This window comes from Brachycentrus maculatus, unplaced genomic scaffold (assembly GCF_059751285.1).
Source record: "Brachycentrus maculatus isolate JH-2025_06_01 unplaced genomic scaffold, ASM5975128v1 h1tg000452l, whole genome shotgun sequence".
In the NCBI taxonomy this organism is placed as follows: domain Eukaryota; kingdom Metazoa; phylum Arthropoda; class Insecta; order Trichoptera; family Brachycentridae; genus Brachycentrus; species Brachycentrus maculatus.
Window position 1 is genome coordinate 894,260 of NW_028281199.1, and position 18,426 is coordinate 912,685.

The 18,426-nt window shown below is 32.4% G+C and overlaps 2 protein-coding genes across 3 annotated transcripts; both read left to right on the plus strand.

The window, feature by feature from the left end:
* The first annotated feature begins 166 nt into the window (after positions 1-166).
* LOC148302440 (26S proteasome regulatory subunit 7) lies at positions 167-9,470 on the plus strand. Its single transcript, XM_088271621.1, has 10 exons — positions 167-355; positions 462-499; positions 599-772; positions 4,289-4,428; positions 4,981-5,149; positions 5,773-5,905; positions 6,671-6,797; positions 7,268-7,364; positions 7,995-8,203; positions 9,243-9,470. The coding sequence occupies exons 1-10, from the start codon at positions 280-282 to the stop codon at positions 9,385-9,387; spliced, it is 1,308 nt and encodes a 435-aa protein (XP_088127747.1). The 5' UTR covers positions 167-279; the 3' UTR covers positions 9,388-9,470.
* Positions 9,471-11,446: 1,976 nt separating this feature from the next.
* On the plus strand, positions 11,447-17,910 carry LOC148302441 (uncharacterized). 2 transcript variants are annotated; one of them, XR_015838639.1, is made up of 9 exons: positions 11,447-11,570; positions 11,646-11,768; positions 13,201-13,329; positions 14,272-14,538; positions 15,149-15,263; positions 15,337-15,431; positions 15,565-15,742; positions 16,379-16,754; positions 17,524-17,910. XR_015838639.1 is itself a non-coding variant. In XM_088271623.1 (9 exons), exons 1-9 carry the CDS (start codon positions 11,553-11,555, stop codon positions 17,613-17,615), a joined length of 1,389 nt encoding a protein of 462 aa, XP_088127749.1. In that variant the 5' UTR covers positions 11,447-11,552; the 3' UTR covers positions 17,616-17,910. The 2 variants fall into 2 exon arrangements, 1 of the variants encoding a protein (XP_088127749.1); XM_088271623.1 differs by having other exon boundaries at positions 14,272-14,534.
* The last annotated feature ends 516 nt before the right edge of the window (positions 17,911-18,426 follow it).

The window sequence follows — 18,426 nt, forward strand, 5'->3', positions numbered from 1 at the left end:
CATATAAATATATAAATAAAGAAAATATTTTATTGCATTCCAGATTGTGCACTAGTTTGTAATATGCACACACACACACCAAAAGTGTGACATTTGAATTATTTTTACTATTTACCCCGTTTTTAATACTAGTAAAACTTATGGTCTTTTGCGAAAACTTCATGGCAAACTCAAAACTTGCCTGTAATCTTACTTGTCACTTTGCCTTAATTTTTAGTTTTTGTTTTGTGAAATTAGGCCTTTATTTCGTGTTCCATTGTTAATATCACATTTATCAAGATGCCTGATCATTTAGGAGATGATATGAGGAAAATTAAGAGCGACGATAAGGAAGAGCCAGAAAAAGAAATAAAATGTAAGTGCAAAATTTGTGCATTGTAATTCTGATGTATTTCCTTTTTCAAGATTTTTTTTGTTATATTGTATAATTTCTTTATCAAGAACACATTTATTTGTTTTAGCTCTCGATGAAGGCGATATTGCACTCCTTAAATCCTATGTAAGTCTTTGACTTCAAAAAATACATGTTCACATGTAGCACAATTATTATTTTTTATTTGTTTAAATATCCTAAAATTCTTAATTTCACGGTTCACAGGGACAAGGCCAATATACTAAGAGCATTAAAGCGATTGAAGATGACATCCAAACCGTAATTAAGCTTGTTAATGAACTGACTGGAATTAAGGAATCAGATACTGGACTGGCTCCTCCGGCTTTATGGGACTTGGCAGCCGATAAGCAGACCTTGCAAAATGAACAACCTTTACAGGTACCTACTTTGCGGAACACCTGTTTTAACTTTTTATTTTCTTTATAGAGTTTAAGCATTTACTTCTTATCTCAACCCTTTTACCGAGTTTGAAAAAATATTAGGTCATTCCAAAAAAGCAACTGTAGATGAACAACCTTTACAGGTACCTACTTACGTGGAATATTTTTTAATTTTTTTTTTATCTTTATAGAGTTTTTTAAATTTACTTCTTACCTTTACCCATTCACTGAGTATAATGAAATATTTGGTCATTCCAAAAAAGCAGTGTAGTGGTTATGACGAAATATTCCGTCATTACCTTCCAAAAAAATATCCTCTAGTGGGCATGACGATCTACTTTAAGTTAATTTTATTTGAAGATTGTTTGCAAAGACAGATCGGTGTGGCATTCTATTCTCTCTGCTTACCCCTGCGGCGTGATGGTTAGTAAGTCAATCATCAATTAGACATCAATTTTAATTTATAACTCTTTTTTTTTGGTCTCGGTAAAAAAAAAAGAGATGGTACTAGTTGCGCTCCCGGTAGAGGAATGAGATATTGAGGCTTTTTTTTTTAACTACCTAATGTTCAAGTGACTCTGAAACACCGCTTATCATGACCCTACTCAGGCTTCAACTTTTTAAGTTTCAATGCCTATGCCTACTCCTGAGTGGATTTACTCTTTATGTTTAAAGTTACTATAATTTCATGTAATTCATGAGTGAAAATTCTAGGCCAAAACACTCGCTCAGATATCGAAGCATGGGGGATACCCCTTTCATATGGTTCAGGCAGGCATTGTTCGATTGTCTTGGTGACCTGCGGAACAAGGTTCAAATTTCCTCAGGTCACCGCTCTTGGAACGAATGTAATCCTTTTATTCCCGGTCATTGTTTCATGTGAATAAAGCACTTTGCTTAGTTGCTTTTTACGTGTTCTGAGAAACGTTTTCTTGGAATTGGCAACTGATATCTGGTGTGTGTTATCGATAGTGTTACTGCTAACGGTACTGGAACACTTGTGATGAGGAAGATGGAAACGCGCAAATCAAGACAATTGGTTATTTATAAAAAAATAACAAAGTTATGAGAACAAATGGACACAAATATATTGAAAATTACAAAACTTATTATGGCGAGAAGAACAAAGCGACACCAATAGAAAATTATAACAGTTGTTAGGTTGAGAAGAACAAAGCGACACCAATAGAAAATTATAACACTTGTTAGGTCGAGAAGAACAAAGCGACACCAATAGAAAATTAAAACACTTGTTAGGTCGAGAAGAACAAAGCGACACCAATAGAAAATTATAACACTTGTTAGGTCGAGAAGAACAAAGCGACACCAATAGAAAATTAAAACACTTGTTAGGTCGAGAAGAACAAAGCGACACCAATAGAAAATTAAAACACTTGTTAGGTCGAGAAGAACAAAGCGACACCAATAGAAAATTATAACACTTGTTAGGTCGAGAAGAACAAAGCGACACCAATAGAAAATTAAAACACTTGTTAGGTCGAGAAGAACAAAGCGACACCAATAGAAAATTAAAACACTTATTATGGCGAGAAGAACAAAGCGACACCAATAGAAAATTATAACAGTTGTTAGGTTGAGAAGAACAAAGCGACACCAATAGAAAATTATAACACTTGTTAGGTCGAGAAGAACAAAGCGACACCAATAGAAAATTAAAACACTTGTTAGGTCGAGAAGAACAAAGCGACACCAATAGAAAATTATAACACTTGTTAGGTTGAGAAGAACAAAGCGACACCAATAGAAAATTAAAACACTTGTTAGGTCGAGAAGAACAAAGCGACACCAATAGAAAATTAAAACACTTGTTAGGTCGAGAAGAACAAAGCGACACCAATAGAAAATTATAACACTTGTTAGGTCGAGAAGAACAAAGCGACACCAATAGAAAATTAAAACACTTGTTAGGTCGAGAAGAACAAAGCGACACCAATAGAAAATTAAAACACTTGTTAGGTCGAGAAGAACAAAGCGACACCAATAGAAAATTATAACACTTGTTAGGTCGAGAAGAACAAAGCGACACCAATAGAAAATTATAACACTTGTTAGGTCGAGAAGAACAAAGCGACACCAATAGAAAATTAAAACACTTGTTAGGTCGAGAAGAACAAAGCGACACCAATAGAAAATTAAAACACTTGTTAGGTCGAGAAGAACAAAGCGACACCAATAGAAAATTATAACACTTGTTAGGTCTAGAAAAACAAAGCGACACGAATATAAAAAATTACAAAACACAAGGGCAAAGCGACGTCAACAGAAACAGAGCGAGCGCAACGTATACACGTTTGAATATTATTTAATCTGAGCACACAAAGCTTTGTCCGCCATTCCTTATATACGATTTTAAAGGAGTTACATGTGGTGGGGACAATATTATAAACAAAATAAAAGTCGATGAACTGCGTCTCTTTGTTCTTCTTGCGTACATTTATGAATACTATTTTAATACATAAATTATTCTGAAAAATACACAGATTTGGAAGAAACACAAAGATAAATTATTCGAACTTCGAGTTGACTGACCCCACACTGGTATTTTTACTATGGTGACATAATCCATCGTTGCGATTATTACTACGGACTTAACAAAAAAACCCGTCATCCTATAGAAATAATTTCTCCCTGTAAATTGGTTAACCAGTTGCCAGTTTATCCCTCACATGACACGGGCAAGGAGTTTGTGTTGCATTGATAAGTGCGGGTGCTGCTCGGGCTAATCATATTTTAACTTGGTGGTATTGATTTGCCCGAGCAGTGGATAGTGACAGTGTAGATATCGCTCACTCCTTTCAAGAACGTCATAAATCAAAAAACTTGATTTTTCAGGAAAACGTTTTTAAAGTTTAAAAATATAATACAATGTACTAAAAATAAATATCAAGCCACTTATTGGACTTTTTACTGTGCAACAGACCTTTTTAGGTAAAACCTGAAGGTTTTTTCTCCATTTGAAAAATATTTAGTATATTTAAAAATAAAAATAAACAATACCTTTTCTTCAAAATGCAAAAACAACACTTTCTGCCCTGTAGCGGGTAAATATTAAGTTAAAAATATGCCGCTTTTGCTCTGATATAGTACATTTTCTGGGAATTCCGAAAACATGCACAACTGAAAATTTATGACGTTCTTGAAAGGATTGAGCGATATATCAGGATTTTTTAACCCTTTGAACGCGTTAAGCAACAAAAAATGTTGATTTGAAAAATGCAAATTTTCCATATAAAATATAACTCTTTTGCTGGGATATAGTACATTTTCTGGGCATTCCGAAAACATGTACAACTGAAAATTTATGATTTTTGATTTATGACATTCTTGAAAGGAGTGATATATGTATTTGTTTTTATTGACTAACCTGAGCAGTGTTCGGGTAGTCCTGTTTTGAATGGTTGTTGATGATTTCCTGCACCGAATAATTTTCTCGCCAAAATTCGACTGTTAAGTGGTTAACAGTTAACGTAATAATTTTTTGTTGTTGTTGTAGGTGGCTAGATGCACTAAGATAATCAATGCAGATTCTGATAATCCTAAGTATATTATCAATGTCAAGCAATTCGCCAAGTTTGTAGTCGATCTGGCTGACTCTGTGGCTCCAACTGATATTGAGGAAGGCATGAGGGTCGGGTGAGTTCTTTTTATTTGATATTATTCTAAGAAAAGTTTTATGTATTAATTTACGAGGGTAGCCGGAAGGTTAGTAGGAGTTGTATTAACACTATAGATGTGCTTAATGGGTAAGGGTAAGCATTGCTTTTTCGGTTACAGGTTTGGAATAATTTTCATGACTTTTTCTAGTCATATATTTTTAAATATATATGGAGCTAGAAATACGCAGCACGCAACCAAATTTGTGCACTGGTTGCGTTGAGTTATTAAATTCAAAAACTTCTTCATAATAAGTATTTCTGTAATTGAGTTTCAGGATTCAATCGCTCATCGCTGTTCAATTAATACATGGTTTAAGCCAATGGACACCATCTTTTTTTAAAAAAAGTGTTAGATTTTTTTTGTATTCATTTTGGGGGGGCCGGATGAAAAATAACTGTTTATTCCGAATAGTCTCCTTTTTTCACTTTGTATGAATTTTATAGATAAATTTTTTACTTCCATTTCTCTGATGGATATTTACTTTAGTTATTTTACTTTGGATATTTAGTTATTTTGTTACCATTTCAGGGTGGACCGCAATAAGTACCAGATCCATATTCCCCTTCCCCCGAAGATAGACCCTACGGTGACCATGATGCAGGTGGAAGACAAGCCCGATGTGACTTACAGCGATGTGGGAGGATGCAAAGAGCAAATAGAGAAGTTGAGAGAAGTCGTAGAAACTCCATTGCTCCATGTTAGTAATTTCAACATTTTTTTTGTCTTTTTGGCTGCCATTAACACAAGAAATATTTGTTCTATAATTGACTGTGGCCGTAAAAATCTTCTTACATATTTAAATCAAATTACTATTCATATTATTTAGAGTTGTGTCCTTGGGACTTTGAAGGATGAGGGAGGGGGGAGTGAGAGCTGTTTCTTATTATTATTATTTTTTATGTACAATAGGGGGGGGGGAGGCTTTAGTCATTGTCATATCGTTAATTATGGGTTTACTATTATTTATATTCTAAAATTTGCACTAAGCTTTACAAACGGTATTTGAAAATGATTTTAAAAATAGTTTAAAAAATATTGATTTTATAAAATAAATAATTATTTACCAAGTGAAATTTAAATAAAAAAAAATGGATAGATATTATAACAAAGTGATTGCCGGATCAATAAATGATTTTTTTTTACAAGCAGCGCTTTAGGTTTATTATTTATAGAAACAGCTTAAATACTTCTTACTATTCATATATTAAAATAAGATCAATGAAATATAAAGGAATGTATCCAATTCACATTGAAAAATTATGATACACTATTAGTGGAGTTACAGACAAAGATTCTAATGTAATCATTTAATTTTTCTAGCCCGAAAAATTCGTTAACTTGGGTATTGAGCCCCCTAAGGGAGTTTTGCTGTTTGGACCTCCCGGAACTGGCAAAACGCTTTGTGCTCGTGCTGTAGCTAATAGAACGGACGCCTGCTTCATCAGGGTTATCGGTAAGCGCTTCTTTGATGATATAAAATATACATTTACCCGTGAACTGCATCTATCACTTACATCTGTGTCATTACAACAGTATCTGCTGATTATTAGGACTATTGGAGATGAGGGTGTGATTTGCTGCTACCCTGGATTCAACATTTCACATTTATTTTACCAGCGACCGGGTTTCATCGTTACTGGCATCATCAGACTGTCTGGTGTTGAAATTTAACTTCTTAATAAAATACATATCGTTTTATGCGGTCTGTCTACATATTATGTAATTGAACAGGTCAAGTACAGCAGAACCTCTATAATCCGAATTTACCCTCTGTTCGGACAAGTGGAGCATTTGGATTACAGTTCAGAGAATCTGTAGGGTATTTTTATCAAATAAAACAAATATGTATTGTGAAATTTTTAGTGTATTTATTCAACCTTTTAAAGAAACCAATTGCCTTAGTTGGTCAATATTTATTGAATGACAAGTAAAAAGCTGGCAACTAGTGCAATGTTGGCGGTAGCATGGATTTCCGTTTTTAAAAAAGTGGGTGTTCGGATTACAGAGGTGTTCGGATTAGAGGGGGTTTGGACTATAGAGGTCCTGCTGTTTATATTTTTTAAATACAATAGATTTTATGTTATGCAGAAGATGATATTTTATGAAAAGATGTAGAAAGCAGTGACTCAAGAAGATCAGATATTTTTTTTATTTCTGATGTTGGTAACTTTAATTTTCAATAGTTTAGGTAATATTAATTTGTCTCTTTTTTTGTCAGGATCCGAATTGGTCCAGAAGTACGTCGGAGAGGGGGCGAGGATGGTGAGAGAACTCTTCGAGATGGCTCGTAGCAAAAAGGCATGCCTCATTTTCTTTGACGAAATTGACGCCATTGGAGGAGCTAGGTAAACTTTTTTTTACCATTTTGATTATTTTATATAACCTTAGATAAACAGGCAGGTAGGTGCCTGAGGTGAATACTGGGCGTAAAGTGGTATGACTTGATCAGGAATGAGGATGTGAGGAGAAGAACCCAACAGCCCCTCATACTGGAAGTCCTGAAGAGGAGAAGGTGCACATGGTTGGGAAATGTCCTTAGAATGCCACTTGAGAGCATTAACCCTTCATGTCTCTTCTTCCAACCCCGAGGATTCTGGCGTCCCGGAAGGCCGCTGTCGACCATTCACCAACTATACTCAGTGGAATTTCGAAATGCCGGACTGACCTGGGAGGAAGCCAAGGAGATGGCGCATGACAGAGTGACTTGGAGATGTCTCCACTTAGAGAGCGAACATGGAAAAAGAAAAAAAATTGATAAACATGTTTTTCATTATTTTGTTGATAATCTATCGTAATAATTGTGTTTTTGTTAAAGGTTTGATGATGGAGCCGGGGGTGATAATGAAGTACAGCGCACAATGTTGGAGCTTATTAACCAATTGGACGGATTCGATCCACGTGGAAACATTAAGGTGAGCCAATTTATACAATCATAGGCTGGTTGAAGTGATCGCTGAAACAAGCCTATGACAAGTTGCATACCCTGTAATTACAACAGATCTGTGCAACAGATCTTTTTAAGTAAAACCTGAAGGTTTTTTCTGTATTTGAAAAATATATAGTTTATTTAAAAAAATAATTAAACAATACCTTTTCTTCGAATGGCAAAAACAACTCTTTCTGCCCTGTAGCGGGTAAATATTAAGTTAAAAATATGCCGCTTTTGCTGGGATATAGTACATTTTCTGGGAATTCTGAAAACATGAACAACTTAAAATTCACGATTTTTTTATTTATGACGTTCTTGAAAGGATTGAGCAATATATCAGGATTTTTTAACCCTTTGAACGCGTTAAGCAACAAAAAAAGTTGATTTGAAAAATGCAAATTTTCCATAAAAAATAAAGTATTCTATAAAATTCCTTTTATTTGTTTAAGCCATATCCATGGCATGTAAAAGCCATAGACTATAGTCAATTTACGCATCCTAAGGAGAAAAAAATTTGGGCGACTTAAGTCAATTTACGCGTCCAAAGGGTTAATGCAAATACTAGTTGTGTATTTTATCAATGCATGTAATAATATAATCTCATTTTCTTAAGGTCCTAATGGCGACCAATCGTCCCGACACCCTCGACCCTGCGTTGATGCGGCCGGGTCGTCTGGACCGCAAGGTGGAGTTCGGTCTGCCCGACTTGGAAGGACGCACGCACATATTCCGCATCCACGCCAGGTCCATGAGTGTGGAGCGCGACATCCGCTTTGACCTGCTCGCCCGACTCTGTCCCAACTCTACCGGAGCTGAGATCAGGTAACTTTAAAATTTTGATCTTAACTTTTATTAATTTAACTAAATTTCAATCTCAACTAAATTTTAATTTTGAATTTATTCTTATTTTTTAAAAAATTTATATAAAGAGATATATTTGTACATATAACTTATATTTGAAGCACTAACTTTGTGATTTTCCATTTTGTAATTAAAATGTAACTTTATTTTAAAATTAAATTAAAGTTACATTTTAACTATAATATATATTTGTCTTTTTATCATTTGCAAAAATACTTTAATTTGATACAATTTCTGTGAGCCTAAGCGGTTCATTATTAGAAATAGGTATCGAATTTTGGTCAGTTTGAATCAGTACTTACATGAAGGCAAGGTGATCACTTTTGCGCTTCAAGAACCAGTCCAGGGTGATATTAAATAAATATTACAGTGTAAAATCACAAATATTTATTTTCACCCCCCTCTGGGAATCGAACCCGGGACCTCCAGCACGGTAGCTAAACACGCTGACCATTACACCACAGAGGCGGACAATTTACTACAAACAATTACCTATTATTATTTTTTCTTATACACTCATATTAAAATTTTAAAACTTTTCATCAGCAACAAAAAACAAAAAAGCCTACGATAAATATTCTTATATTCAACGTTCTTGTTTGGCACACAACAATGAATTTAGTATCTATATTGATTTCACAAACACTAAACTATCTACTCTAAAAAATATGGTAAAGACACATCCATCGACTTAACTTCTCTCTTATATAATAACTTCCACTCCCTATTCCAATTCCTTTCCCTCTCCTTTATAAAAAAATAATAATTTAATTAAAAAAAACAATTGTATGTAATATATTATATATTTAATTTTCTGTTTTTGTTACTGTTAACGCTCATTCTGTGAAAACCTGTAATTGGAGCTTTTTTCAATAATTAAGATGTATACTTATATGTTATTGTTCTCTGTTGGTTTCCCAAATAAAAATAAAATAAAAATAAAACAATATTTCATAGGGTTCAAATATTGATTTTTTCACCCCTGTTTTTTTTCTTGTAGGTCTGTATGCACTGAAGCCGGTATGTTTGCGATCAGAGCAAGAAGGAAGGTGGCTACGGAGAAGGACTTCTTGGAGGCAGTCAACAAAGTCATCAAATCGTACGCTAAATTCTCAGCAACTCCTAGATATATGACATACAATTAAATAAATAACATGTCATGCTTTTTATATAATAATTAAGTATATGTTGTGTAATCACATGCATTAAACGTTTTACATACTTATGAGTGTATTATTTACTATTCCTTACATGAAAAACCTGTGTGTTAAGTGTTGACGGTATCGTCCAAACCGACAACTTCATCCACCAACTATGTTGTATGCAAATATTGCTCACTCCTTTCAAGAACGTCATAAATCAAAAAACTTAATATTTCAGGAGAACGTTTTTAAGTTAAAAAATATAACACATTTTATTAAAAATAACTATCAAGCCACATATTGAACTTTTTACTATGCAACACATCTTTTTAGGTAAAACCTGAAGGTTATTTCACAATTTGAAAAACATTTAATATATTTAAAAAAAATGATTAAACAATACCTTTTCTTCAAAATGCAAAAACAACACTTTCTGCCCTGTAGCGGGTAAATATTATGTTAAAAATATGCCGCTTTTACTGGGATATAGTACATTTTCTGGGCATTCCGAAAACATGCACAACTGAAAATTGATGATTTTTGATTTATGACGTTCTTGAAAGGAGTGAGCGATATGCCCAAGCACATTGTCAACATCTTTCATAATCAACATGCTCACTTAACACATCTGTGTCGGGGTATTTCACAGACAAATTTGGCAAGAAGAGAGGGCAATTATGTGATTTCTGTGCGCAATCTAATTTATTACACATAAAAAATATTTTTATGTGTAATAATGATTCATTTATTTTATTTATTGTTTCGGCATTAACTTTGTGGTAAGACATGTTACAATGATTAAAGAAAACACTTCGTTTTTTACCACTTGAGTTTTATTATAGACTACATGTTTCAGAAGTTAAACTTCCATCATTCAGGCCTGTATAATAACTATATATTATTTATGTTATTATACAGACCTGAATGATGGAAGTTTAACTTCTGAAACATGTAGTCTATTATAAAACTCAAGTGGTAAAAAACGAAGTGTTTTCTTTAATCATGATTCATTTATTTAAGAATTTATTAGAATTTAAAAATAAATGTTATGTTTACTGTAAGGAGATGTAAATATATAGATAGATGATGTAAATTAAGTGTAAATAATAGTTTAAATTGATTGAGGAAACACTTGTTTTTATACCACTTGAGTTTTATTAAAGACTACTATTTTCGGAAGCTAAATATTATTCAGACCTGATGTTGGAAGTTTAGCTTTCGAGACTAGTAGTCTTTAATAAAACTCAAGTGGTATAAAAACAAGTGTTTCCTTAATCATTGTAACATGTCTTACCACAAAGTTAATGCCGAAACAATAAATAAAATAGTTTAAATTAGTTGTAATATAAGCTAACTTAAGAAATAAAAAATAAAATAAAAAAATATTATGGAAACATTTGCTGTTTTTTTAGCTCACATAATTTAAATATGTAGTCTAATATACAGAAATTTATTTTTAAAAAAAATCTAAAACTAACCAACCATCATGCCGATTTCTGGAGGAGTAGGAATAGAGAATAGTATGCCACATGTAGTGGCCTGCACAGAGAATTGATTAGGGTAGACAGTAGAGGTAGGTAGTAAGGTAAGCTGGTACTACTGACTAGGGTAGGGAGTAGAGGTAGGTATTAAGGTAAGCTAGGTACTACTTAGTAAGGTACGGTAGGTACTGGTTACATTTGTATATGTCTTGCGGGTAAGTTAGGATAGGCACTGCTTTTCTGCCTATATGGAATGCAAGCCCCTGACCACACGTGTGGCGTTCTATTCTCTCTGCCTTCCCCTGCGGATGATGCAGCATGATGGTTAGTTAGCTAGTCAGTTTTTTATAAAATCTCAAACTTATTTTTCAAAAAGGACTAGTAAATTGTGATTAATTTATTTCATTATTTTGTAAAACGGGTGGTGTAAAATAAAATATCAAAACAAATTCATACATTAAAGTTCCTACTTATCTATGGATTTTTTGAAAACTTGGATAAATATGGCATTGTGATAATTCATAACTATTGTGGCTCATCAATAAATTTTCTATGATCATTAATGATTTAAATCATTAAAAATCAGAAGTAGGTAGATCAAAAATGGTAACATAGTGTTTCAAAACACAAATGGTTATTCAAATAATTCTATTTATCAGATATTTAAGAAAATAGTGGAATTTTGTGATGGATACAAATAAATCAGTGAGTAATAGAACTTTAGCTATACACGTGAGAATGATAACTCTGTATCATTAAAACATGATAATATTATTTTAGAAATTGGCCCTGGATATATATGACCTGTGTAGTATATTACAAACTGTAGGTTTTAAAATAAAAGATGAAGACGATCTTGAAAAATGTAAAGTTGCCGGGAGATCCATCGATATTACATGTAATGTAAGTAAAACTTATTTTTACATTTGACAATCAAAATATTTTTATTGTATTTGTAAACTAGAAATCTACATAATGTGGTCCATTCATATACCATTTTGAATGTATAAAATATTTATTTCGCGTAGGGTTTTTAATTTGCCACTTTCCCTACAAAAGTATTTGCTTTGATTTTTCTTTAATACAGTGACAGTGATTGACTTCAATTTTCTAAATGGAGTCGATGCATATAGCGCAGTTACTCCTAAGTGTAAACTTGTGTCTCATCAGGAACAATTAAATATAGATTCAATGAAAAAAAAAAATATGTGTTCTAATGATATTACTATAAATGTATAAATAATCAAGATTTCAGCTAAAATTTTATCTTTTATACAAGGAAATATAATACAGCTCATCGGATAAGTTGAAATATCAGGACACAATTGTTGCCACTTATCCTATATGCTTAAGCAATCCTTAGATATGCATTTAAGTATTACTCTCACATAACACAAGAAAGCACCTCCCAGGATAGCATACACATCACAATTAATACACTTCATGGAAAAGTACAAAGAACTACGAGATCCTCATCTTATGTTGAGACTTTAAATGATTAACTTCTCTCACATTTGGCATCAGCTTGTGCATTTATGGAAAATTGTGAATAATACACAACGGTTTAGTCACGGATTTCGTAGTGCGCAAATATCGTAGTCATACAGGAGAAAGTGACTAAGTGCATTGTTTTACAAAAACGTGATCATTGACTATTTTATATCTTATTAGCTTAATATTGCCTTGAAAAAATCCCAAAGGATTTTAAACTTGGAAGTATAATATATTGACGTGTTAAAAATGACTAACTGCATTGATGTTTATTTTCTTGCCAAGCAAAAGAGACTTTAATGGCCCTCCTGAACATTTTACGTTTTGGTAGTTGGTCACTTTCTCCTGTACGACTACGATATGTTCTCTTTTAGATGATTTGCAGTATCCTTTTTTTAGATAAGTTTATAAAATTCGTTTATTTTCATGTTTATTAACATAAAAAAATATCCTAATCATATACCACCAATTTGAGTTGAATATTTTAGCTAAATGGCAAAGACTATAATGGGATTTTTGAAATTTCTAAAACTGAAAATAAGTCATCTCAATATTAACATATTTCGGATGTGTGTTTTTTACACCTGCTGGCCGCTGGCGGTTGGATTTAATAATTGTGTACATATAGTTGAGATCTTAACACAGAGATTGGTACCTAATATTCATATAAAAACAATAAATAATTCCTTATTTTCTTTTGAAATGAAACCAGCACCGAACGGGTAGAAATACCTTTCCCGTCCTTAGTGTGTTTAAGTGTCCTTTGTATTTTTGTAGTCATATTTAGCATTTTCAATTATTTTAACACAATTAGTACATTTTTTTAATGGATATTTTTACCAAGGTTTCTGGGAAGAAAGTATACTTAGAATCGAGCAGTATCGAATGTTATTGTTGGCGTGATGGAGGAAAAGAAGACGTTGAAAAATGGGAAATGTCTGGAACTAGTGGAGGAATAGAAACCACAAAAATGGTAAACAAGTACTGCATTTATATTTTATCTAACAACCCAAAACAAAATACAATAATTATAGATTCAATTGATTATAATTGCAGGCGAATGTTTTTGTCTTCATTTAAGCTGATAAATCATTTTAATTTCATTAAATACCTACATATTTTATTGTATTTCCTGAACAAGTGTCGTAAGGGCTCTGAGAAACACAGCTTGTAAACTACTGCATTAAACCATCACCTTATATAATAACACTTTAACACATACGCCACATTTGCGTCTTATTGCTTTATTTCTCACATACGCTGCAAATAATGTCCTCGGCTATACATTATCTGAAATTTACACTTCAAAATTTCATTATTTAATAGGATTTACTTACGAAATATTGTTTAAAATGAATAACATTTTCATTAATTGATTCGGCAGTCACTTTGTGGTAAAATGTATACATTTTAAATTAATGTTTTACTTAGTAAATACCACTATTTCTTAAAATCTATTGTGACACTTCATTCCACTTCATTTTCAAACACCGTATATACGGTGTTTGAAAATGATGCGGAATGCATTGAAACACGTATCACAGTAGATTTTAAGAAATAGTGGTATTTACTAAGTAAAACATTAATTAAAAATGGATAACATTTGTCGATATCATGGACTTTTGAATAATCTATCGATTCTGCGACCGGTTACTGAAATTTTAAAGCGTAAATATATATATTTTTTCTAAACAGTTGCGCATAGCCAAGGATTCCAATGCGACATATGCGCTTGATAACACATGGCTAAAATAGGACACCAACATAGTGTATGCGGTGGTAAGAGCGTTAAATTTTGCAAAAAAAAATATTCAGTTTCAGGCAAAATCATGCAGTTGGTAAAGTGTTGATATATTGTAACTTTTTATGTCATTTTACTGTAAGCATATTACATAAAATGTAATGCTTCATACAGGAAAGTGGTGTAGCACACAACAGGAAGTTGCCAAAGAATGTAATGTATGATATTGAGAAAACAGTGGAATCTCTTATAAATATAGTGCGGGGTACTTCATCTGTGCTAATGACTCCACCCAGAGAAAGAAGGAATTCTGAACCATTTGATGACATTGATGCAAAGTTGAACAAAATTAGGGATGAGTGCAATTTGAACCAAGATAACCCGCAATGTCACATGTCACACAGTTCTACAAATATCAATACTACACCTCCACAAATGTAGGTATATGTTATAAAGCATACATTGTTATTAAGATAAATAAATTACTAATAAATGAACTCTTCATTGTTTACTAAGAATATAATTTTGCTTATTTTTTATGCTGGAGTAGGGACAAATAATATATGCCGATTTATTAGAATTATGTACCCGTACAATTTCCTGATCGGACTTACAGAAAAAACGGCTGTTTGCTAGAAGTCCCCTTGGGAGTTTAAAAATTATCTACTTGTTGAAATATCGGATTAATATTATAGTGTTATATCTATACATGGAGAATGAATTAAAAATATGTTTATAATTTTTTAAAATATGTTATTAGCTGATCATGCCAATCAGAGCACGCATTTGGTTGCATATTGCATATTCTAGCTCATAACATTTGACAATTTGACTTGAACTTAAGCTGGAAAGAAATATAAACCGAGAAAATGTAATGAATACCATCTTAATTGGGTAACTGAAAAAGTAGCAGTTACCCATTAGTCACATTTCTAGTTATAACTCATTTATTTTTTCTATATAAGCATGTGTTGAACAAATCAAATCAAATTATTTCAAAACATAGATAGTACACTATAGTTTAATGTTCAAGCATTTATTTTTCCTTCAGGTTACAAGTAATCAAAGCAGAGACTCCAAGTAGATATCGTTCATTGGATGCACTGATCAACGTGAAATGTGACCCAATACTTCCAGAGCCAGGAGTGCTCAATGCAAAGAAAAAAGTATATTTATATATCACCAAAAAAGTCATTAAATCAATTGATATATCTAATTAGAAAATATGTTTTGTTTTAGATAACAGGTGCAGTCACTAGACAGAATACATACACTACTAGTCCTACTATAGACATGAGTGCTACTCATGATATTATCAAAGCTCGAACCTCTAGGTCCATAATTTAATATTCTTATGTTATAGTACAATTTTGCAAGATATGATAAAAGTTTAATCACTACTTTAATTTAAATTTATAAATCTCATAAATAATATTTTAAGATACAAATATTTGGTAATATTTTTAGCCCTGTTCAGTCCGTGGAGCAAATTGCACTCAATAAACTGAATGATGCCCAGAAATTATCTGAAGAATTGATCATCATTATAAAGGAAGCTAAAAAAGTTTTGGATAACGATAACATGCAATCTACTATGTCTCCAGCAGGCTCACTAATAGACGTTTCTAAAATATCTCAACCCAAGGTTTTTCAATGCAAACATTTTCATTTTATATAATCACTTTTTAACGCTTTATTTACCATTATTTTTTTAAGACTTACCTTAAAAACCAAGCAAATTTGTGTAAATAGCAAAATAATACACATTTTAACAAAAATTTCATAATTTCTATCCAATCGTTAGTTGGCTTTTTGCTGCCAACGACCAAACGCTGTAAATGACCAAACATCAATTAGTTTCTACCCTGCGTACTGGAATTACGTATTACGTATTACCCTACATAATTGCGAGTTATTTCCAGTGTGTAGAGTAGAAAAACCGACTAATCAGTGTTTGGTCTTTTATGGTTGGCAGCGCCGTACAAAAAAACAATCAAAAGCCTACTAGTTAGTTTCTGATTGTCAGAAGACATCTCTATAATGCAGAAGTCACCAACTTTTGTGAGAAAAGAGGCGGATTGATTTTATTAAAAATCTCTTGCAGACATCTATCATTTTGAAATTCTATGAAAGGATTGCGAATTCCAGAACATTGTAATTATTTTTTAAATTTAAAGAAAAACATACTAATATTCAAAAGAAATACTAGACTGACTAAATGTAGAGGACTTACTGCATATTTTTTTACTAAAAATCTAATGATATTGGTATTATTTTGAAGGGTACAGAATACAGGCGAGGAAGTATCGGACAATCTACATCAACATTATCTGGGATATCTGGTTTACCCTATGCGTCAAGCCCAAATTTGAGTAGAGTCAAAGAATCTCGAATTCCCAATATGAACTCCAAGAGGGTTAGTGTGTCCACAAACAAATTATATGGTTCTAGCAAAATTACCAAAAATGAGCTTGTCAAGGCTAGCAGCTTGAAAAGAAGTGTACCGAAGCGACTCTCGTCCATTGCCAGTATCAGCCCTAATTTTGCTGCTTTAGGGGGTAGAAAAAGCTTTGGATTGGGCTCTGTTTTGGAGAATCAGTTGCCAGGAGTCGGAACATACAAACCCTTAAATGAAAGAGCATCATTGCGATCATCAGGTAACTTGGATTACTCAAAAATGTAAAATTTTGTTCCAAATATCAAATTAAATTTAAATTAATGAATGATTCACACATTCATCTTTTAAAAATGGCTTTGATTTTTTATATTTCTTCACCCGTGAGATAAATACATATATTTTGCAAAATATTTAGGTAATAATATAATTGTCTGCCTCTGTAGTATTGATTTATTATTACCCTGGGCTGGTATCTGAATTAACCTTGTCTTTAATTAATTAACCATCTAGATGACTATGCCGATAATATGCAGTTCCCCACACCATTCGGTGTGGAAAAAAACATTATTTTTGATGAGGGCAGCATTGTTTACAAAGGATATTTTGTAATTGATATTTTGTAATAATTTACAAACAAGTATAAATAGATCCTCATCGGTTATATTTTATATTTTAAACATATCAATTCTTAATTTTATACTTCACCCTAGACTTGTTTCAATGTACCTTAATACGGGACTATCGTAAAAAAAAACAATTTACCAAAAACGTTTACTAAAAACATTAAAAAAATAAGTGCAACATATTTTTCAAAACTTTTTATAAAATATCAGTAAAAAATTTAAATACATACTTGTTATCACTACATTCTTAATATGTGTTGCCTTGGTGCTCCCCACAAATTGGATGTCCATCGTAAATTTTATGAATGTTTAATTTAGGTTTAAGTACAAGTAACAAAATTTCAAGATTGAAATACATATAATAGTTATTATAATAACTCATATTAAACTTATTACAATTTTCAGTTTTACCGAAAGATGGGGAACAGAAGAAGAAAACTGGTTTATACGCCCATGTTAGGAGTACCATTCCAAGGTGCTCTTCTGCTAAAAAATAAAAACATTTATTGATTTTAGTTAATTTTATGATTGTATGACGATTGAAAAATATAATGTTCGTAATGTGAATTTAGCTGAAAATAAAAAATGGGAATTATGTGCATGTTTGAAAATGAGTTATTTGGTTTTCTCTATTCCGAATTCCTTATTCATAAATATGTTATTTTTTTACTTTTATAATGACTATTTATTAATATTTCCTATGTATAGATTAGCATTTTAAGAACATATTTTTTAAACAATATTTTTTGATGTTTGTAACCAGATTTTGAATAAATTGTTTTTTTTTATAAACTTAGCTTATTTTTTCTTCCCATCTAAACAAAAAAGTGTTAAGGTGGAGACTGACCGGAGCATTTCGTCGTAACATAACACGTTACAATACGAGCATTCAGGAAGTCAGTAACTGAGCCGAGCGCTCCATCCATAGTTTCGGATGCTCGGTGATGCTCGCCGTGAGCGATGTTACGACGTTATGTTACAACGAAATGCTCCAGTCAGTCTCCACCTTATACGGCATAACTACTACTACTATCATCACGCTGTTTCCCCGCAGGTGTAGGCAGAAAGGATCGAATGCCACACTCTTCTGTCCTGGCATACACTCCTCGCCTCCTTCACATCCATACATATAGTCATACATACCCTCCGGCATAATAATACTCATAAATATTAAAAGTCAGTGATATGTTTTAAAATAACTTTTAAATATTAAAACGTTATTTTCCATACATGTATGGTGTTGGTACAGTTCGTGCAACATTGGCTGTAGTTCAAATTTATTCAATTTCCACTCTTTTTTGTCAGACT

Bases quoted from the DNA above. Each gene is read 5' to 3' on its own strand.
- LOC148302441 (XM_088271623.1), top strand. The intron at 15,264-15,336 runs GTATATTTATAT...GTTTTGTTTTAG, and splicing joins TGCTCAATGCAAAGAAAAAA to ATAACAGGTGCAGTCACTAG. The intron at 15,432-15,564 runs GTCCATAATTTA...TAATATTTTTAG, and splicing joins ATCAAAGCTCGAACCTCTAG to CCCTGTTCAGTCCGTGGAGC.
- LOC148302440 (XM_088271621.1), top strand. From the start codon at position 280: ATGCCTGATCATTTAGGAGATGATATGAGGAAAATTAAGAGCGACGAT. The intron at 356-461 runs GTAAGTGCAAAA...TATTTGTTTTAG, and splicing joins GCCAGAAAAAGAAATAAAAT to CTCTCGATGAAGGCGATATT. The intron at 773-4,288 runs GTACCTACTTTG...TTGTTGTTGTAG, and splicing joins AAAATGAACAACCTTTACAG to GTGGCTAGATGCACTAAGAT.